General features: G+C 55.1%; 1 protein-coding gene across 1 annotated transcript in view; it reads right to left on the minus strand.

Moving 5' to 3' along the window:
* Window positions 1-22,727, minus strand: part of LOC122370346 — a 30,061-nt gene that overhangs the window by 1,080 nt on the left and 6,254 nt on the right. Inside the window, exons 8-35 of the mRNA XM_043345851.1 lie at window positions 21,247-21,512; window positions 20,791-20,947; window positions 20,259-20,437; window positions 19,634-19,820; window positions 19,174-19,293; window positions 18,649-18,771; window positions 18,186-18,376; window positions 17,636-17,813; window positions 17,164-17,315; window positions 16,598-16,842; window positions 16,203-16,285; window positions 15,834-15,962; window positions 15,271-15,456; window positions 14,606-14,833; window positions 14,221-14,318; window positions 6,958-7,096; window positions 5,818-5,981; window positions 5,393-5,539; window positions 4,988-5,102; window positions 4,483-4,596; window positions 4,017-4,182; window positions 3,060-3,240; window positions 2,552-2,683; window positions 2,033-2,147; window positions 1,546-1,737; window positions 901-1,044; window positions 556-659; window positions 168-305 (exon numbers count right to left, since the gene is read on the minus strand). Of these exons, the coding sequence (XP_043201786.1) occupies window positions 168-305; window positions 556-659; window positions 901-1,044; window positions 1,546-1,737; window positions 2,033-2,147; window positions 2,552-2,683; window positions 3,060-3,240; window positions 4,017-4,182; window positions 4,483-4,596; window positions 4,988-5,102; window positions 5,393-5,539; window positions 5,818-5,981; window positions 6,958-7,096; window positions 14,221-14,318; window positions 14,606-14,833; window positions 15,271-15,456; window positions 15,834-15,962; window positions 16,203-16,285; window positions 16,598-16,842; window positions 17,164-17,315; window positions 17,636-17,813; window positions 18,186-18,376; window positions 18,649-18,771; window positions 19,174-19,293; window positions 19,634-19,820; window positions 20,259-20,437; window positions 20,791-20,947; window positions 21,247-21,512 (4,373 nt within the window). The remainder of the gene's footprint in view (window positions 1-167; window positions 306-555; window positions 660-900; window positions 1,045-1,545; window positions 1,738-2,032; window positions 2,148-2,551; window positions 2,684-3,059; window positions 3,241-4,016; window positions 4,183-4,482; window positions 4,597-4,987; window positions 5,103-5,392; window positions 5,540-5,817; window positions 5,982-6,957; window positions 7,097-14,220; window positions 14,319-14,605; window positions 14,834-15,270; window positions 15,457-15,833; window positions 15,963-16,202; window positions 16,286-16,597; window positions 16,843-17,163; window positions 17,316-17,635; window positions 17,814-18,185; window positions 18,377-18,648; window positions 18,772-19,173; window positions 19,294-19,633; window positions 19,821-20,258; window positions 20,438-20,790; window positions 20,948-21,246; window positions 21,513-22,727) is intronic.

Raw genomic sequence — 22,727 nt, forward strand, 5'->3', positions numbered from 1 at the left:
ATAAAAATCGCATTCAACCTCTACACGACCTTTTCCAAGCATGAGTACAAATCCACCCCAGTAGCAAGATTGCCCTCGCAAACATTTGTGCGGCCTAGTATACCTCACGAACGATTAAACACACGCTTCCAACGCCCCACCCATCAAATGTCCGCCACCCCACTCACCTGTCGTGCGCGGTAAGTCGGTAGGGTCTGATGGACGACGAAGCCGCGCTGGCCGGCGCTGTGGCAGACCAGGTGGGAGCCGTTGCCGGAGAAGTGGACGAACAGGAAACAGTCGTGATCCGGAGATGGCTTCAGACTCTAGAAGAGAGAACATTTGGGTTGAAAGACACACAGAACAAATCGGTTTATAATAAAGGTCTCAGACGTTTTAAAAACTGTTTTCAATGTAAAGTTTATAATTAGGCGGTTGCTAATAGTTTGCTGTAATATTTTTATACGAAAAGTCAGCAATGTAAACATCTTTACGTCCAGCTAAAAAGCATACAAGCATCGAGGCTCTTCTATGACGCCAAAAGGAAGCTGTGTGCAGGACTGGCCTAGCGCGTACCTTGACATCGACCGTTTTGTGGCTCGGCATGGCCAGCGACTGCGTCAGGACATCACGGTGGTACAGGAAAATGTAGTTCACAGCATCACCGAGCTGGCTCAGAGCTGAAAGAGACAAGAACATGCATCAACAAATATAATGGAATTTGTGAGCGTCACCGACCTGCTACCGACGACCGTAAACACAAACGTTTAAAGAACACATTTCAGACATTCTACCACCTAGCTCAAGCCCAATAATTAATTCAATGCCACCATCAACAAGCAATTAGTTGACATTGAAACTGCAGCTATTGACACTTGCGATTACCCCCCCCCCCCCCCCCCCACCTCTCTACAGACGTACCGGGGTCGTCCCAGCGGTAGACCCGGTCTTCCACCTGCTGTCCTCTGGCCGGCTCGGCCAGCCGCGCCTCTGCTATGTAGGCGGTGCCGTCAGCCAGCCGCAGACCGGCCATAGCGGCTACACGGCGCTCCGGGTACCGGGGGCCTGAAACACCACACAGGTAATGTAGGTAATATAGGTAACACAGGTAACATAGCGGCGACAAGGCGCTCCGGGTAACGCGGTCCTGAGACCAGACAGGTAATATAGGTAAGGTAACACAGGTAACATAACGGCTACACGGCGCTCCGGGTGTCCGGGGTCCTGCAGTGAAAACAGACAGGTAACACTGACCACAAGGCGCTCTGGGTACCGGTGACCGGGTGGGCAACACAGACACAGGTAATACAGAACACGGACACGGGTAAAATGGACACGGACATAGGTAAACTATAGAACACAGACACAGGTAACACAAACAACCCCCCATGAACACAAGATGCCTACCGTCCAGCCTTAAACGACTCACGGCATTCTTCAATCGGTCCACCCTGACCCGCCCAAACCATTCATTCATCGCCCTCACTAAGACACCACGCCCCCCCCCCCCCCCAGAGTAACATACGGTGTCGTCCAACCAATCTCAGCTCTCTCAGCCGTCCGTACCATCAATCCACCGTCCGAAGTTGTCTCCCGTCCGCCAGCGGAGCAGCTGCACTCTGTCCGGCCAGACGGCCAGTAGGAAGGCCGGGGGTGCCGCAGCTCCGTCCACAAACACAGGCAGCAGGCGGACGATGTCGGACGACCAGCGCTGCACCGAGACGAAATACTGCAGGTAGCTGGCGCGCTGCAGTTGACCTGAGCACACAGAGGGTGAAAGAATTACAGCAAACAAATTAAACACATGCATACTCATAAAACGGACCACCTACTGAATAATTGAAAATGGAAGGTTGAAATGAAATAATATAAAACATGGACAATTTGAAAAGACCATGCACCTGTGAAATAACTCTTGAACATTTGCATGCATACAAGCGCCATGAAATCACTACTAATCATGCAAGGAAAATCAATGTTTCTTAGTCATGAGGCGCTCGATGGCAGCATTTCCCAACAGCGCTCTGGCACGCGGCGGCCGCCGGCATCATACCTCTAGCTTCCTGCAGAGCCCGGTAAATGTCTCTGAGGACGGTCAGGTGCTCGTCAGCTGTCGTCTGGTTCAGACTGCCGAGCTGCTGGAGCGCCCACAGCACCTGCCGCAGCAGCTGAAAACGGCAGGGGCGAAACACGCGGTCAAAACGTGCACTTGAGCGCTTTAAAAGAAGTATGCCGGGTGCAGGGAGTGCTTAGGGACTGGGTGGGCTGTCCTAACGGACGGGCTCAGCCCGGCGACTCCCTAAGGTACCAGCTTCCCGAGACAATGTCTCCCCTAATTCCTACCATCCTCCCAGCCCTCAAATGGTCTCATCGGACCGAAAGGGCCTAACCCAACAAAACACAACAAAACAATAATGGTGCCATAAACTGAGAATGCCTATTGCCTAAGCGCCGTAAACCGATAATTGTAATGTCATTCGGGAAAACAGACACAGCCGAGTAGACTCCGAACCCTTTCCGATGTCCATAAGCCACATTTTCACAACCGCGTCCAACAGTCCAGCCGCCATACCTCTGCCATCCGTTGTTCAGCATCCGTATCGTCGGCGTAGTATCCGAGCATGGCTGGCACGTGAGTGAATGTCCAGCGACCGTTGACGACCAGGGCGGTATCACTCTGCGAGGCCAGGCCGGCCACTCGCACCTGGGGAGTGGGGAAGTTATCAGCCTGGTACAGGGACGGTGGAATAAAGACAGACACAGTCACACAGGGAATATGGGGAAGTTTGCCACTCGCGACATTAGACTGGAACGAACACCTGCTTTAGTGGTTGTATGGACAACAACGCCGATGTCATTAACGGGTTATGAATGTTCTTTTTCAAGGCGAAGTAAACAAAATGTTACCCAGAAATCATCAAAGCCTAGCAAGTTAAGGAACAGCCTCAACGTTTCTGTCGTATTTCATGCCACAACAGAAAACTACGATTAAAACATGCAAATGGATGAAGCCCAAACTCACGGGACCAAACCTACAGCCACACACAGAGACAGACAGACACCGTCGCCGTTCTCCTTACCGCATATTTGATAAGCCTCTCAATATCGACCCCGTTCAGCAGCCGCGTGGTCAGCTGAGGGAGCTTCAGACACGGGCCTCCCACGTGGATGAGACGGGTCACACCGGGGACTCGCTGTTCACCGGAGAGCGTCAGAACGGTAGAGCGCGTCAGACGGACGCCGTTCACAGTGCCTAGAACCCTGAGAAGGCAGAGGATGGAGGGTCAGACAGGACGGGGGGCGGAGGTGCAGCTCTGAAACAGTCGAAACAGACTTCGGGGAGGGAAGGAGGGGAGCTGAAGCCTGAACTGTGGTTACCTACACATTTATGCACCAGGCTGGTGTAAAATAAACGGATTATTATTGTAAATTAACAATACTGGGGCTGATCATTGGCCATTCGTTCTTAGGTTCTTACGTGCTACTTGTTCGAGTCAGACGATTCCATTAACCCCCATCGGTGAAGTCATTGTAAAAAATAAGCAAACCTACTCCGGAAATTAATTAGTTTTATGTTCCGCCGACGGCCCACCCGTTCGAGAAATCCATCTTCAGCAGCCAGCTTTAAAAACGTCACTGTTATGTAACCGTCTGTCTGGAGTCTAGCATCTTTACGTAAGAGGCCGGGTCGGTTCGTTGTGAGTGCCAATATACCACCAGAGTTTGGAGGAATTTAACTGCTCATATGGCCAAGGCCAGAATATGAGTGCGGCTGTTCTCATGTATGGCCGTGTCAGGGTTGAAACTGACATAGTGCTTGATAAGATGCACGAGCCGGCAGTTTATACGTCAGAGGATGGGTGAATGTGACCGTTCTTACGTTATAAGCTGAATGAGCGTAACCATTCTTACGTACGAGTCGCGGCAGATTTGCCCGTTCTTACAAAATGGGCTGGGTGAATATGATTTTTACGTCGGCGGCTGTGTGAATGTGACCGTTCTTACGTCGGCGGCTGTGTGAATGTGACCGTCCTTACGTCAGCGGCTGGGTGAACGTGAGCGCCTCGCATCCAAACACCACATCCGAGGTGACCACCAGAGGCGTCAGTGCCCCCGGTCGACCAGAGAGGAAGTTTGTGCTGTTGAGCTCACGGGAGAGGTCGAGCCGGTACACCAGCCCGCCGTCCGGCAGTATGACGTCACCTGGTGGATGACGTTGAAACGTTACCTCCCCTCCCCTGATGGTGCCGATACAATACATCAGGACAGAGAATAGCGTCATACCAAAATTTACCAGCTCACACTAGACACGCAGGCAGCGAGCGAGTGGTAAATACCGGTCACTGCGACACAACGATACAATACATGCCGAAATGGACTAAAAAAGCACTTGACTGGCACAGCAAAATAAAAATGCCGACATGAAAACTCTTGAAACATGCAGGCAGGTAATCACAGCAATCCCGAACTGTGCACGGTCACGTGTTCGGTCTAGCTACATACCAAGGACCACCATGTAGCGGACGGTCTGTTGCGCAGTGAAGTGAACCTCAGTCGCGGAGGTCGGCACCAGAGCCGAGCCGGGAATGCTGTTCAGGGTGACAAACGAGACGGGACCTGGGACAGACGAGAAGGGTTCCGTGAGAGGATGTAGGCACTCTGCGCACCGTGGTAATTTATTAGACACCGAGAGTTGTCTATGACACTATGGCAGTGAATCGTGACGGAAAACCATTGCCTGTTACCCTTCGAAAGCGATACCACATCTAAAGGCGAACGAGCCCGATTTCAGCACCCATCTCAATCAAGTGAATCGAATGGCATAAGCAAGGCGAATAATTCGTCACGAAGGTCCTTCAGGTCGTTGGAGTTGACCCTAGTTACAGGTCGAGCTGATCATGCCACTTCCCGACATGGTCACACCAACATCTCACACACAGATCGCCACAGATTCCGTTCGTATCCCCCGCCGATTAGGTATACCCAGCCGTCCACGTCGGCAGCGCACCTGTGACCACCAGTTCTGGCAGCACCCACTCGCCGGTAGCGGTGCCTCCGTCCAGTGTCAGAACAGAGTCCCGCAGGGTGGACAGGCGACGGCCGTTCAGCAGGCCCAGCACCGTCTGAGAAGGGGGGGGGGGGGGAGGTCAGGATTCGTTTGCGAGAAAGTCAGGTGGGTTATGTGCTACCAGCAAGCGGAAAATACTACCGGGTTGAAGAAAATGATCCACGTTTCATCACATCAATTATGATCAACATCATTGCTGTTCAATCCAAGAATAGCTCAGGCCATGCTTCTGACCTCAGGAACCAATTCAAAACTAAGCCCGACTCGCCAGTATGGAAGAAAACTCTTAAATTGTGAAATCAGACCCACCAAGGTAAAAGGACTCGACGAGTCAATGCGACTCACCAGTTTATCGGAGGACAGCGACGCCAGTGTGACGTCAGAGAGGAAGGTAACGGGCGCGGTGACCGTCTGAGGCCGCGAGAGGCTCCAGTAGTTCGCCATGTAGGGCCTCAGGTCCACCGCCACAGCCGACTCTCCAGACAGCAGAGTCTGCCGTAGCGAAAGACAACAAGACCGACGTTATTAAACAGCGAAAAAATAGAAACAAGAGCTGTGGCGCCAATGCAAGCATCATCAACCGCAACTTGAGCATAAAAATGTCTCGTGAAGCTAGGAAAATACCCCGCACAAAAAATCGAAACATTCACTTTCCACAAAATGTGAAAATTGCTTTAAAGTTGATAGGCATTATCGAATAGAGTTTTGATCCAAGCGCAGTCATGCACGGAATCCCCATCAGTGAACTTCTGTCACCAGGCCGCACGCACCTGCACGTCTTCCACTGCGGTGAAGTAAGGTTTGGACAGTGCGACGCGTCCGGTGAGGGTCTGTTTGGCGTCTCGGAGCCAGTAGCGCTGCTCCAGCTCACCCAGGGCCACCCCGTTCACGGTCCAGGACAGAATGTCCGTCACTTGGTGGAGCGTGACGTCACCTGGGGAAAATCGCCAATCAGAGGAACGGGTTAATTCGCTTTTCTCCACCGTCCCAAAGCAATACCTTACTGGTAACGAGCGAGCGTGCGCAGCGAAGTCTTTTCAATATAACGGAAAAATCTCAGTATGAGCGGCCCGGCCCGGCCTGTAACGCTTTTGAGAGGCTTATATCTAAGCAACCGCTGGACCGATTGGCCTGCGGTCTTTTTTGCTGGGTAGCCCCATCCCTTTTAACCCGTAATTGACTACTTTTGATCCAACTCAGTGACCGTCGTGGCACGTGCCACGTGAAAAGTCAAGGGTGTTGAAGCTGTTTTGCAAAAGTAGTGATTTTGAGAGGCTCATATCTCAGCAGCCGCTTGGGCGATTGTCTCGCGGTAGTTTTTGTAGGGTAGCTGCATCCCTTCTACCAAAGGTCGGGTACTATTGATTTATGTGAGTGACCCCCACTGCACGTGCAAAATACAAAAAGAGGTGCCAAATTTGTTCCCATTTCAATAACTCGGTAATTACTGGGGCGATTTCGCTGAAACTTGGCATACAGGTAGGCACCCAACAGGCAATGCGATCCCATGTGTTGCGGTTAGGGTGCTACTGCACGTGCGCACGTGCAGGGGGCGCTTCCAGAGCTCGAGAACGGCTGGGCCGATTGCGCTCAAATTTGGTACACGGTTGGGGAAGGGTTAGTAGGATGCCGTGCAAAAGTCAGTTTGGACCCCGTTTGCACGTGCGCACGTGCAGGGCTCACTATCTCGCTCGCTCGTTCTTCGCCCAAAAGACGTTTTACTGGTAGGGTATCATACTTTTGTTATGAGTTAGTATTCCAAATCGTTTAGGTGTCAGTGCAAGGATAAGAAACCCTAAATTTTAAGCCGATCCTAAAACAACTCACCTCACACCAAATCTCACAGAAAACACGGTCGTTTTCGCATCCTCACAGGGGCAGACCGGTTATTTTTAACAAGTCATCCTCACCGTGGACGGTGACTGTATCGAAGGTGACGCCGCCGTCACCAGGGAGCACGGTCCGTCGACACACCTCGTCCAGGTGGACCCCGTTGATGGGTCCTTCCACGGAGAACGTGTTCAGCGCGCGCATACCACCCAAAAATACCTGGACAGGACGGGAGAGAGTTACACATCATAGGTAACGTTCGTCCATGGCCAGTGTGTTCAGTGCGCGCATCCGGCCCAAAAACACCTGGATACGGGGGAGAGGGTCTGACCCATCATAGGTCCACGGAGAACGTGTTCAGTGCGCGCATCCCGCCCAAAAACACCTGGACGGGGGTGGGTCTGACCCATCATAGGTCCACGGAGAACGTGTTCAGTGCGCGCATCCCGCCCAAAAACACCTGGACGGGGGGAGGGTCTGACCCATCATAGGTCCACGGAGAACGTGTTCAGTGCGCGCATCCCGCCCAAAAACACCTGGACGGGGGGAGGGTCTGACCCATCATAGATCCACGGAGAACGTGTTCAGTGCGCGCATCCCGCCCAAAAACACCTGGACGGGGGTGGGTCTGACCCATCATAGGTCCACGGAGAACGTGTTCAGTGCGCGCATCCCGCCCAAAAACACCTGGACGGGGGTGGGTCTGACCCATCATAGGTCCACGGAGAACGTGTTCAGTGCGCGCATCCCGCCCAAAAACACCTGGACGGGGGGAGGGTCTGACCCATCATAGGTCCACGGAGAACGTGTTCAGTGCGCGCATCCCGCCCAAAAACACCTGGACGGGGGGAGGGTCTGACCCATCATAGGTCCACGGAGAACGTGTTCAGTGCGCGCATCCCGCCCAAAAACACCTGGACGGGGGTGGGTCTGACCCATCATAGGTCCACGGAGAACGTGTTCAGTGCGCGCATCCCGCCCAAAAACACCTGGACGGGGGGAGGGTCTGACCCATCATAGGTCCACGGAGAACGTGTTCAGTGCGCGCATCCCGCCCAAAAACACCTGGACGGGGGGAGGGTCTGACCCATCATAGGTCCACGGAGAACGTGTTCAGTGCGCGCATCCCGCCCAAAAACACCTGGACGGGGGGAGGGTCTGACCCATCATAGGTCCACGGAGAACGTGTTCAGTGCGCGCATCCCGCCCAAAAACACCTGGACGGGGGGAGGGTCTGACCCATCATAGGTCCACGAAGAACGTGTTCAGTGCGCGCATCCCGCCCAAAAACACCTGGACGGGGGGAGGGTCTGACCCATCATAGGTCCACGGAGAACGTGTTCAGTGCGCGCATCCCGCCCAAAAACACCTGGACGGGGGGAGGGTCTGACCCATCATAGGTCCACGGAGAACGTGTTCAGTGCGCGCATCCCGCCCAAAAACACCTGGACGGGGGTGAGTCTGACCCATCATAGGTCCACGGAGAACGTGTTCAGTGCGCGCATCCCGCCCAAAAACACCTGGACGGGGGGAGGGTCTGACCCATCATAGGTCCACGGAGAACGTGTTCAGTGCGCGCATCCCGCCCAAAAACACCTGGACGGGGGGAGGGTCTGACCCATCATAGGTCCACGGAGAACGTGTTCAGTGCGCGCATCCCGCCCAAAAACACCTGGACGGGGGGAGGGTCTGACCCATCATAGGTCCACGGAGAACGTGTTCAGTGCGCGCATCCCGCCCAAAAACACCTGGACGGGGGGAGGGTCTGACCCATCATAGGTCCACGGAGAACGTGTTCAGTGCGCGCATCCCGCCCAAAAACACCTGGACGGGGGTGGGTCTGACCCATCATAGGTCCACGGAGAACGTGTTCAGTGCGCGCATCCCGCCCAAAAACACCTGGACGGGGGGAGGGTCTGACCCATCATAGGTCCACGGAGAACGTGTTCAGTGCGCGCATCCCGCCCAAAAACACCTGGACGGGGGGAGGGTCTGACCCATCATAGGTCCACGGAGAACGTGTTCAGTGCGCGCATCCCGCCCAAAAAACACCTGAACGGGGGGAGGGTCTGACCCATCATAGGTCCACGGAGAACGTGTTCAGTGCGCGCATCCCGCCCAAAAACACCTGGACGGGGGGAGGGTCTGACCCATCATAGGTCCACGGAGAACGTGTTCAGTGCGCGCATCCCGCCCAAAAACACCTGGACGGGGGTGGGTCTGACCCATCATAGGTCCACGGAGAACGTGTTCAGTGCGCGCATCCCGCCCAAAAACACCTGGACGGGGGTGGGTCTGACCCATCATAGGTCCACGGAGAACGTGTTCAGTGCGCGCATCCCGCCCAAAAACACCTGGACGGGGGGAGGGTCTGACCCATCATAGGTCCACGGAGAACGTGTTCAGTGCGCGCATCCCGCCCAAAAACACCTGGACGGGGGGAGGGTCTGACCCATCATAGGTCCACGGAGAACGTGTTCAGTGCGCGCATCCCGCCCAAAAACACCTGGACGGGGGTGGGTCTGACCCATCATAGGTCCACGGAGAACGTGTTCAGTGCGCGCATCCCGCCCAAAAACACCTGGACGGGGGTGGGTCTGACCCATCATAGGTCCACGGAGAACGTGTTCAGTGCGCGCATCCCGCCCAAAAACACCTGGACGGGGGTGGGTCTGACCCATCATAGGTCCACGGAGAACGTGTTCAGTGCGCGCATCCCGCCCAAAAACACCTGGACGGGGGGAGGGCCTGACCCATCATAGGTCCACGGAGAACGTGTTCAGTGCGCGCATCCCGCCCAAAAACACCTGGACGGGGGGAGGGTCTGACCCATCATAGGTCCACGGAGAACGTGTTCAGTGCGCGCATCCCGCCCAAAAACACCTGGACGGGGGGAGGGTCTGACCCATCATAGGTCCACGGAGAACGTGTTCAGCGCGCGCATCCCGCCCAAAAACACCTGGACGGGGAGGGGTCTGACCCATCATAGGTCCACGGAGAACGTGTTCAGTGCGCGCATCCCGCCCAAAAACACCTGGACGGGGGGAGGGTCTGACCCATCATAGGTCCACGGAGAACGTGTTCAGTGCGCGCATCCCGCCCAAAAACACCTGGACGGGGGGAGGGTCTGACCCATCATAGATCCACGGAGAACGTGTTCAGTGCGCGCATCCCGCCCAAAAACACCTGGACGGGGGGAGGGTCTGACCCATCATAGGTCCACGGAGAACGTGTTCAGTGCGCGCATCCCGCCCAAAAACACCTGGACGGGGGGAGGGTCTGACCCATCATAGGTCCACGGAGAACGTGTTCAGCGCGCGCATCCCGCCCAAAAACACCTGGACGGGGGGAGGGTCTGACCCATCATAGGTCCACGGAGAACGTGTTCAGTGCGCGCATCCCGCCCAAAAACACCTGGACGGGGGGAGGGTCTGACCCATCATAGGTCCACGGAGAACGTGTTCAGCGCGCGCATCCCGCCCAAAAACACCTGGACGGGGGGAGGGTCTGACCCATCATAGGTCCACGGAGAACGTGTTCAGTGCGCGCATCCCGCCCAAAAACACCTGGACGGGGGTGGGTCTGACCCATCATAGGTCCACGGAGAACGTGTTCAGTGCGCGCATCCCGCCCAAAAACACCTGGACGGGGGGAGGGTCTGACCCATCATAGGTCCACGGAGAACGTGTTCAGCGCGCGCATCCCGCCCAAAAACACCTGGACGGGGGTGGGTCTGACCCATCATAGGTCCACGGAGAACGTGTTCAGTGCGCGCATCCCGCCCAAAAACACCTGGACGGGGGGAGGGTCTGACCCATCATAGGTCCACGGAGAACGTGTTCAGCGCGCGCATCCCGCCCAAAAACACCTGGACGGGGGGAGGGTCTGACCCATCATAGGTCCACGGAGAACGTGTTCAGTGCGCGCATCCCGCCCAAAAACACCTGGACGGGGGGAGGGTCTGACCCATCATAGGTCCACGGAGAACGTGTTCAGCGCGCGCATCCCGCCCAAAAACACCTGGACGGGGGGAGGGTCTGACCCATCATAGGTCCACGGAGAACGTGTTCAGTGCGCGCATCCCGCCCAAAAACACCTGGACGGGGGGTGGGTCTGACCCATCATAGGTCCACGGAGAACGTGTTCAGCGCGCGCATCCCGCCCAAAAACACCTGGACGGGGGGAGGGTCTGACCCATCATAGGTCCACGGAGAACGTGTTCAGCGCGCGCATCCCGCCCAAAAACACCTGGACGGGGGGAGGGTCTGACCCATCATAGGTCCACGGAGAACGTGTTCAGTGCGCGCATCCCGCCCAAAAACACCTGGACGGGGGGAGGGTCTGACCCATCATAGGTCCACGGAGAACGTGTTCAGTGCGCGCATCCCGCCCAAAAACACCTGGACGGGGGGAGGGTCTGACCCATCATAGGTCCACGGAGAACGTGTTCAGTGCGCGCATCCCGCCCAAAAACACCTGGACGGGGGGAGGGTCTGACCCATCATAGGTCCACGGAGAACGTGTTCAGTGCGCGCATCCCGCCCAAAAACACCTGGACGGGGGGAGGGTCTGACCCATCATAGGTCCACGGAGAACGTGTTCAGCGCGCGCATCCCGCCCAAAAACACCTGGACGGGGGGAGGGTCTGACCCATCATAGGTCCACGGAGAACGTGTTCAGTGCGCGCATCCCGCCCAAAAACACCTGGACGGGGGGAGGGTCTGACCCATCATAGGTCCACGGAGAACGTGTTCAGTGCGCGCATCCCGCCCAAAAACACCTGGACGGGGGGAGGGTCTGACCCATCATAGGTCCACGGAGAACGTGTTCAGCGCGCGCATCCCGCCCAAAAACACCTGGACGGGGGTGGGTCTGACCCATCATAGGTCCACGGAGAACGTGTTCAGTGCGCGCATCCCGCCCAAAAACACCTGGACGGGGGTGGGTCTGACCCATCATAGGTCCACGGAGAACGTGTTCAGTGCGCGCATCCCGCCCAAAAACACCTGGACGGGGGGAGGGTCTGACCCATCATAGGTCCACGGAGAACGTGTTCAGCGCGCGCATCCCGCCCAAAAACACCTGGACGGGGGGAGGGTCTGACCCATCATAGGTCCACGGAGAACGTGTTCAGCGCGCGCATCCCGCCCAAAAACACCTGGACGGGGGGAGGGTCTGACCCATCATAGGTCCACGGAGAACGTGTTCAGCGCGCGCATCCCGCCCAAAAACACCTGGACGGGGGGAGGGTCTGACCCATCATAGGTCCACGGAGAACGTGTTCAGCGCGCGCATCCCGCCCAAAAACACCTGGACGGGGGGAGGGTCTGACCCATCATAGGTCCACGGAGAACGTGTTCAGCGCGCGCATCCCGCCCAAAAACACCTGGACGGGGGGAGGGTCTGACCCATCATAGGTCCACGGAGAACGTGTTCAGTGCGCGCATCCCGCCCAAAAACACCTGGACGGGGGGAGGGTCTGACCCATCATAGGTCCACGGAGAACGTGTTCAGCGCGCGCATCCCGCCCAAAAACACCTGGACGGGGGGAGGGTCTGACCCATCATAGGTCCACGGAGAACGTGTTCAGCGCGCGCATCCCGCCCAAAAACACCTGGACGGGGGGAGGGTCTGACCCATCATAGGTCCACGGAGAACGTGTTCAGCGCGCGCATCCCGCCCAAAAACACCTGGACGGGGGGAGGGTCTGACCCATCATAGGTCCACGGAGAACGTGTTCAGCGCGCGCATCCCGCCCAAAAACACCTGGACGGGGGGAGGGTCTGACCCATCATAGGTCCACGGAGAACGTGTTCAGCGCGCGCATCCCGCCCAAAAACACCTGGACGGGGGGAGGGTCTGACCCATCATAGGTCCACGGAGAACGTGTTCAGTGCGCGCATCCCGCCCAAAAACACCTGGACGGGGGGAGGGTCTGACCCATCATAGGTCCACGGAGAACGTGTTCAGCGCGCGCATCCCGCCCAAAAACACCTGGACGGGGGGAGGGTCTGACCCATCATAGGTCCACGGAGAACGTGTTCAGTGCGCGCATCCCGCCCAAAAACACCTGGACGGGGGGAGGGTCTGACCCATCATAGGTCCACGGAGAACGTGTTCAGCGCGCGCATCCCGCCCAAAAACACCTGGACGGGGGTGGGTCTGACCCATCATAGGTCCACGGAGAACGTGTTCAGTGCGCGCATCCCGCCCAAAAACACCTGGACGGGGGTGGGTCTGACCCATCATAGGTCCACGGAGAACGTGTTCAGCGCGCGCATCCCGCCCAAAAACACCTGGACGGGGGGAGGGTCTGACCCATCATAGGTCCACGGAGAACGTGTTCAGCGCGCGCATCCCGCCCAAAAACACCTGGACGGGGGGAGGGTCTGACCCATCATAGGTCCACGGAGAACGTGTTCAGCGCGCGCATCCCGCCCAAAAACACCTGGACGGGGGGAGGGTCTGACCCATCATAGGTCCACGGAGAACGTGTTCAGCGCGCGCATCCCGCCCAAAAACACCTGGACGGGGGGAGGGTCTGACCCATCATAGGTCCACGGAGAACGTGTTCAGCGCGCGCATCCCGCCCAAAAACACCTGGACGGGGGGAGGGTCTGACCCATCATAGGTCCACGGAGAACGTGTTCAGTGCGCGCATCCCGCCCAAAAACACCTGGACGGGGGTGGGTCTGACCCATCATAGGTCCACGGAGAACGTGTTCAGTGCGCGCATCCCGCCCAAAAACACCTGGACGGGGGTGGGTCTGACCCATCATAGGTCCACGGAGAACGTGTTCAGTGCGCGCATCCCGCCCAAAAACACCTGGACGGGGGGAGGGTCTGACCCATCATAGGTCCACGGAGAACGTGTTCAGTGCGCGCATCCCGCCCAAAAACACCTGGACGGGGGGAGGGTCTGACCCATCATAGGTCCACGGAGAACGTGTTCAGCGCGCGCATCCCGCCCAAAAACACCTGGACGGGGGGAGGGTCTGACCCATCATAGGTCCACGGAGAACGTGTTCAGCGCGCGCATCCCGCCCAAAAACACCTGGACGGGGGGAGGGTCTGACCCATCATAGGTCCACGGAGAACGTGTTCAGCGCGCGCATCCCGCCCAAAAACACCTGGACGGGGAGGGAGAAGTTCATCAGAGGGTCAGCAAGAGCTGATAACTGCAGCGGAAATTACTGGATGAGCTCGATGGTTGCCTGGCAAAGCGTCAAAACCCCAATATTGTAATGCAACGTCCGACTGCTCTCTTGAGCGATTCACTATATTCCATTTATGATGTCTTGATCCCCTGAATGTGATCCCATCACGTTGCCTCAGCAACTAACCTTGACGCCGAGCACGACCTGGCTCTGGTTCTGGCGCATTACATCCGTGAAATTCATACCCTCCATCTGGATAGTGACCTCCGGCGTCGCCAGCGAATCTGCAACATACAAGGCACGGGTAAGATCAGACTTATGAAGTCATTGTCAGCTCAGTGCGCTACGGCCATGTCAAAAGGCAAAGATCAGGTTACCTTGCAACCATACCACAAAGTTAAAACAAACAAAGTGGAAGTGCGAGCAAAGTGGGTAGTTGAGAAACAACTCAGTATTAGTAACTAATACTGAGTTGAAATAGCACAACTAAAGAAAGAAATAGCACAAACATAAAAAGTGATTGAGTGGGGAGAAAGACTTATAGATAAGTCCCACATCCCTTCCCACTCACGTATGGTGACATTCTGTGTGATGACCACCTCCTCAGTGATCGGTATCCGTCCATCCAGCAGTTTCCCGCCGCCGACACCGTTCAGCCGTCCCCCCAGCGTCACAGCGAGTGTCGGCGTGGTGACCATGGCGTCATGGGTGAACTGGAGCGGCCCGGCCAGAGTCTGTCCGCCGCCCGACACCAGCCAGTCAGAGCCGAACTCGGTAGAAGGTACGCCGTCCATCGAGCCTGTAAAAAGGCAGGGGAGTGTTCATGGGCTGGCCGGAGTGAGAGGACGGCACAGTAGTGGTGCGAGTCGTGTATAAACGCGTAGTTAAGGCGACGACGAAAGAATACAATTAACTGGTGAGGTGAGCGGGTGTAGTACTGAGCAGATGCATCATGTCATTTAAGATAGCCAGCACTCAAGTAGTGTCAAAATGAGCGGTAGTTCCATTCAAGACAAAACATCCTTAGCAGTATCTTGTCTGCGATGTCGAACCGTCCACCACGCAAAGCCAATAAAGCTTTCTCACATTCACAAATGTCAGCAAATTTCAAATATAAACTACACCAGCTCCTGCTCCTCCCACACACCAAACCTCATCAGTCATCAGCACGACCCCCCCCCCCCCCCCAAACGCACCCGTTCTTCCAGCAGGAAATAGCCGCCCCACCGCACCCACCTGTGAATGTTAGCCGCTCCACCGTCACTGCCGCGTCGAACGTCAGATCGCCGACCACCATGGCGTCTCGGACGGCGTCGTGCAGCGTGGCGACGAGGTCGTCCCCGTTCACCTTACCAGTTACCACCAGAGAGGAGGCTGTGACCCGGCTGGTGAACTTCTGGGAGCCCGTCACAGTCATGTACGCTGAAACGAGCAGACGGGAAGAGGAGAAGGGAGGCTTTAGATTCGTCGCTTGACAGTTATTGCCACTGTGTTCAAACTTGTTGACACATTCTTATGTGCGGATGAATGCAAATAAATGACCCACACTGTGTCTGTATCTATAGGTTATCATTCCTTATGCCTTCAAAGACCATCGATGAAATTAGCATTTTAAAGAAAACAAAACACTGACTAGTGTGCAAACAACTGACAGGCTCCAAATTCAGAAAAACGATCAACTCATTGTAGGCTCAGCACACTGAACTAACGATACTGGTCCTTGGCACCGAGAAAACTGCGGACCCTTCAAGGACCCATCCATTAATTCCCGAAAGAGTTAATCTATATCGGATACTGACTGGTGTTGACGGCGTCGGCCGCGTGGGTCAGCAGCGCGGAGACGTTGACACCGTCCACCAGACCGTCCACCCAGAGGTCCGTCACCTGCAGGTCAGCCACCTGGAGGAGTGCGGAGAACAGCTTCGTGCCTGGCGGAGGGAGCGTGAGAGTTAAATAGGGAAAGCTTCCGTATCCCCGTCCGAAGCGACTCTGTTCAGTAAGAAGCTGACAAGAAGACGACTATAGAATGAAGCTAATTAATTGGTTTGTCATCTACCGCTTCCTGAAACCCTTTTTGTGCTCTGATGCTTTTTCAGATTTCAGTAGATCAGTAGGTTGTAAGTGATGCAGACTATCGCTCGGGGCAGTTAAGAGCACAGGCTACGTACCGGTGATGACGTGAGACCCGCTGACGGTGACCACCTCCTCCGTCAGGTTGTAGCCCTGCCAGTTGACGTAGTTGGCAGTGACTCTGCCAAACAATACGAATACAACCATCAACGTATATCGCATCCCATATTCAGCCGTATGTCAGTATGAGTAGACCTCAGCTACACACTCTTAATCGTTGTCATAGTGCAACATCGAGCATCACGCTATCCAAGCACCCCATATTTACCCAGTCGTTATAAAGGAGCTCATATGTCGCATGTTCATCGAGTCATCCCCTTTACCCTGGCATGTCAACGCCTACCTCGTAGCCAGCCTCTCTCAGTATTCATTCTCCCTACTTCCATTTCACCCATACCTGACCTTCCCACCCTCTCACACCACCGGGACTCACGTGTCGAACACGGTCTCCGCGGCGAACAGCAGCGGCCCGCGAACATGCTGGTCGCCCTCGGTCCTCAGCACGCTGCCGAAGAAGCCGTCCGCCTGCAGGCCGTTCAGCAGGTCCACCGTGATGTCGGCAGCAGAGAGCGCCAGCAGCGCCTTGCTGCCGGTGATGATCTGGTCGACTCCAGAAGTCATCACCCACTCGGTGGGGGAGATGTCGTTCAGCAGAGTGGCGCGCAGGTCACCGGAGATCTGGGCGGAGCGAGCAGAGCGAACAGCGTGAGAAAGGGGTGCGTGGATTGTTAGGCTATCCATCATGACTTATCAACGATGTTCCGGTAACAGCTATCCAGCATTCATGGCGTTGACAACAGTGACTCATTCACGTGACAAAACCCCAGTCCCAAAAATAGCACTGAACATATAATTGTTGTACTAATACGAAATAAATCCGTTTTCGTCCAATATTGTTTTCAACAATACGTCCTATAATCAGAACCTACCACTCCGAAGAGAACGAACGTAAAAAAACATCTGCCCACCCCCCCCCCCCCCCCACCCCCTAACACCAACCTCAAGCTGATTGAACTCCATGGCGGGCAGGGCGGTGTCCCTCAGTTTGAGTGCCGACCTCAGCATGGTCGGTATGTCCAGTCCATTGAGCACGCCGCTCAGACGCAGGTCGGACACAATGATGACGTCACCGCGAATCACCTTGTCGCCGTCTGTCGGCGGGAAGGGAATGGTAATGATGTCATAATAGTGACGTCACATGTCATCAAACGCATCACACTGTCATCATATACCAGCGAATGAAAGGACGCTATCCGATATAAATCCACACGATGACAGATTGTACACCTTACACCATACGCTGAAGGGAGTAAAATACGATAAGCAACTAATAAACGACGGATCACTCACCAAGAATGATTTCTGACGATGCTAGATGATAAGCTATCTCTGAACTGAACATTGCTTTATCATCACCGGGACCATGAGCGACCCTCCCTGGACCCACCCACCTCCCCGCCACCCCACTGACCGATTCTGGAGGCCGACTGCTCCAGCGCCGTCTCCAGCAGCTCCTCGGTGATGTTGACGCCGTTGACGGTGCCGGTGACGGTCGAGTTGCTGGACAGCTGGAGGGAGCCGACTGTCTTCTTACTGACTATCAGCTGGTCACCAGAGGTGAGCAGAAGCTGCAGCAGGCCGTCAATCACCTGGGGGTGGGGATGGCAGTCAGATGGACAATGCAGAACTTCGGCATTCTGTACTTCGGTACTGAGAATACGGCACCAGTACTGCAGGAGGGTGCAGATCAAACGGACAGCTGTACTGAAGGTCTACAACTAGCTGAGCGACGTACTCCAACAGCATGTTTACTTACAAAATCGCTGAAACGGTAACATTATTAGGGAGGGCGAGGCCTGTTAAAGCAAACACATGTGGGTAAAAACTGGCAGTAAACAATGCTGCACACTACCAAAAGTTACGAACTAAAAGTCTTTCCTGAAAGTTTCATAAGAGTACTTTCGCATGAGAAGACCACTCCTCACTACATCGTCCGCGAGGCACAATCTCTCTGTACCTACCCGGACCGGTCCCATCCTCTCGGTGACGGTCAGCTCGTGCACGGTGACTTCGGAGAACGACAGCTGGCCGACTCGATAGCTGAGCTCGGGACGGTTCACTGGCACAAAGTCATCCGGCACGTGCAGTCCACTCAGCGTGCCCGCCAGAGTCAGGTCACTGGTGACGATCAGACGGCCCACCGTCCATGAGGCTGAAGAGATCAGGGGTGAACACCGGTTAAACGCGAAAAGGGCGATCGGAGAGACCACAAAAATGGATGCAGCATAATAAACCATGAAGCATCAGCGACAGACGACACTTATGCTCGGCACTCATGCTGAATTATTTCATAGCGACAGGTAACGCATCCCACATGATAACGCGAAGTTATCAGGTAGTGACTAGCGATGCAGGCCGCGATCACTGCGTCACCGTTTCCCTCTGGTTCACAGTTATCCACCTGTGATATTGTGTATCACTCACCAGTGATATTCTGTCCGCCGGTGGTGGTGAAGGCTTTCCGCAGCAGTCGATTCACAGATACCCCGTTAATGCTACGTACAGTGGCCGAATGGATGGTCACCGGACCAGCGAAATACACTGGGCCTGGGGAACAGAGAGAAGGGCCAAAAGGATAATGTAAGACACAATTATGAGATAGGTTACAAAGGCCATGCACGACACACGGTTGCCGGAAAACAAGCGGAACGTGGTCACACGGGAGGGACTCCGTTGAAGGACAACACATGCAAAACGGCATACGGAACAGTGAACACTCCCAGATGTAAATACACTGTTACATGGCCCGAGTCAAATATATTCTTACTAGTCCGCGCGCCCGACTACCAATTCCCACCTTCAGTGGGCCGTTTTGTTTACTGACAGTGACACCAGCACGGGCAGCACTGTCACCGTGCCTGGTCATCACTGTACCCCGCACTATCTTACCGGTGAGCAGACCAGAATTATAAAAAAACCGCCGATGTCACTGTTCCCGCACTATCTTACCGGTGAGCCGGCCGCCGCCGGACAACACCGCCTGCTGCATCACCTTCTTCACATCGATGCCGTTGATGTACTGGACCCGCAGGTCAGCCACGGTCAGGCTGCTGAATCGGGTCACAGCGCCTGTAACAGAGGAAGACCCTATTACCTGGCACCTGACCCGTTCGACACTGAAGACGAGGAGTCCCTACTTTGCAAACTAAGCTGGATGGAGGCACGCTCGGGAAATTTCAATGGAGTGATTTGCCAACATCGATTCATGTGTTTAATGTTAATCCCCATCAAACGAAACAAGGAGACAAATAGTGGGCTACGTTCACTGGCCACGTTACATAAAATACATGCATATTAAAGTGATCGCAGCCCTGCGCCACTATCCTGACAGTTTTGCACAGTGACCTGCACCCTGACTGACCTGGCATTGTTCCCTGCACCACTGACCCGACAGGATCCTCTGACTGACCTGGCAATGTCCCCTGCACCAGCACGGTGTCACCGCTGACGCGAAGTCCGTTCACAAACTGAGCACGGACATCGGCTGCGGTTACATGACCGCCCAGAACCTTACTGGCCGTGATATCGTGGTCGCCGCTGAGTGTGACGATACTGGACGGTCGGACATGGCTCAGAGTGCCGACCGTCAGATTGGCCTGGGGACAGTGGTAAGGAGGGTCGTAAAAAGTCGAGCAGGTAGTCCGAGTCGAGTAGCAGTTCAAGCTCACGCGTTGGTAACAGCTCAACCGTGCCCAACAGCTGTCGGTCCCGGTTTACTCTGGCGATCTCGCAAAGCCCCATCAGTTCCTACTTTATCGCTAATCCCGGAGATCTCATCTCCTCCATCAGCCATCAGGCTAGCTCATTCTATCGTTCCTGATTTACAAGGCCATTCAATCAGTCCTAATTCATCACTCACCAGCCCACCCTTTTGCGTCGATCCCAAGTCCCGTCCTAGTATTCCTGGCTCACATATGTTCACCCTCTCGCGATGTGATGAGCGACGTGGGCCCGTCGTTTTTACCATCTCATATTCTCACCCCATCATCCTGTCTCACCCGTGCCATATCATCCCCATTTTCTCTCTGTCTCACCCCCGCGCTCAGCCGCAGACTGCCGAACGCCAGTCGCGCGGCCTCGCTGCTGTACGGTCGGTCCGTGGGCACCAGGGCGGCCAGCAGCTCGGATACGTTAGTGACGCTGTTCAGTGCGCGCAGCTGTAGTCGTCGCGCGGAGACGGTGCTCAGGTGCCACGAGCCGGTCAGAATCACCGCTGAAGAGAAAATATTCGTTCAGAGGTGACTCGGCCCGGGTGGCAGGCGGGGATAAAATACATAATTAGACCTAAAATCAGTACACGTTTCAAGCACAAAACAATCTCTGAGTAGTTTTCTGGTACTCTTATATGTAAGCAACAGCAAGCAAATACACACAAGCAGCGCACAGTGCAAACCTCATCCTATTTCTAGTAAAATTTCAGTTTTTAGACACAGGAAAACCAGGCGGTTTACCGACTCAGTACCAGTAAGTCGTCACGTCTACCACAAACTCCTCCATAACTCACGTCCGCTACGTCAAAAAACTCCATTATTTAAAAAAAAAAACTCATCCATTACGTTCACGTACTCTGTGTGAAGGTGTGGTTGGCGGCGATAGAGACGGCGCCGTTCAGTCGCTCTCGCAGCCTATCCAGAGTGATCAGACTCTGCTGCAGTCGCCCACGGAGAGTAGACAGCCGCGCCAGCAGTCCGGAGTTGAGGGTCACGTTGTGCGGCAGACGGACCTGGAAATAGTGGCGGTGGAGTGGGTCAAACCGAAGAAAGGGAACTCGCCTAAGCAGGTGGAAAAAAGGCGAAAGGGAGGCTGGGCCCCACGCAGGCCCTTGTTTTAATCATGCAACTAGCACGGAACAATGGCAGAGGGCAAGATAAATACAAGGGATGTAGCAGCATGAGAAGTCTGTCTTGTGACTTTCCGTTGGGCGAAGGCAGTGTGAGTGAAACTGGAGCAAATGTCCTTCAACCCCTACAGCACTCCAGCCTCTCCTTCAGAAATATTTTCCTCCACCCTCCCGTAACTCACGTTATCCACAGACACGGCGCTGAAGTGCACCAGCTGCGTCGATTTCACGTGCAGAGACACGAACGTCACGGGCTGGTCCACCCGGGGCGCCTCCTGCAGCCGAGCTCGCAGGGCGTCCACACGCGGCTGCAGCCGTCCCAGCTCGGCCTGCAGCCCGCTGCACCACTGCGTGCAGCCGGTGTGCAGGTTGAGGAGGTCGTGGCGCCGCTCGAACCGCAGCCGGTACACGGAGGGTAGACTGTCCGGCCCGGCGGCACTGCCCACCGCTGGCGGGCGGGTAGGAAAGGGGTTATCGTATTCTAACGTGACGGGCAGATCGCTACATTGTGGGAGGTAGGCGGGGAAGCTAACAGTTCGCTAGTCCGGAGTTGGAAACGAAGCATTACTGCATCACCGCAATCAATTTTAGGCTCCCTTCATCCGACTCAATCATGTTTGAATTTGAGATGGCTAGAAACACCAGCAGATTATCGTAATTTAGCCCTCGCCCGTATAGGTGTTTTGCCAGCCTCGAACGTCCGTTGGACCCCCCCCCCTTGCCGTTTCCCACTGATGTTACAGCATCGCGGAAAACACGAGCGTGTTACTCGTGATAAAAGAAAGCCGATGATACCTGATTTTAAAGTCCTAGGCCATTGGTGACCTTCTAGGTCAGGTCAATGACCCAAAAGTCGGGAAATCGGGACCTGTCAAAACTCCGTAATGTGAGGTTGTTTTGACATTTTTCGGGGTGCTGATCATAAATGACATGTTAGTTTTGATCACATATCATGCCTTTATGCATTCAGACCAGTTCGGGTCAGGTCAACCAGTAGGCGTCCTGCCGGGTACTCGTATCATCCCCACTGACAGTTTCGTAACATGTTACGAATGCACCAAAACTACTTCTTAAATGTTCAAATGGCTTCTAAATTCGAAATCAGCTCCAAAAACTAGCCTGAAAGAGTGTACAACTCGAAAAGTGAACGGAAACGGCATTTACTCAGCGGCTCGCTACCGGTCACCGCGCCGTGCGGCACAGCATAACACTTCAGGCAGTCACTACTAGCGCCATCTATTGCCAATGGTGCGACATACGCCACCAAAGCCACGACCACGGCTTTCGAAATCGGTAGTTTCGAAAACCCATGCCTTTTCGCTGGATGAAACGTGATTGTAATCCCATTCATTCCGGTGTCATAGTCGTCCTAGTCGCGATACCCAATTAGCCTACAAGATACTGGTAATTCAGCAAAGGTGATAGGTATAAGGTAGCCGTCCACGTTTGGTCGCCAATCGAGCTACTGGGTGCTCCATAATGATCTTGGAACATGTCTGGTCACAGCAGATGTATGTGTGCTTTTAATTTTTTTTTTTCGCGAGATTTCCAATGTCCAAAACTTTTTAAACAGTGTCCCAAAATTTAGTTTTGTCTTGGGTGTCAGAGAGGAAAATTACCCACCAAAAAGAGGGGAGAGAGTGGAAAACTGCTGATTCAATGA

Source organism: Amphibalanus amphitrite, unplaced genomic scaffold, assembly GCF_019059575.1.
Source record: "Amphibalanus amphitrite isolate SeventyFive unplaced genomic scaffold, NRLGWU_Aamphi_draft 001125F_arrow, whole genome shotgun sequence".
Lineage (NCBI taxonomy): Eukaryota > Metazoa > Arthropoda > Thecostraca > Balanomorpha > Balanidae > Amphibalanus > Amphibalanus amphitrite.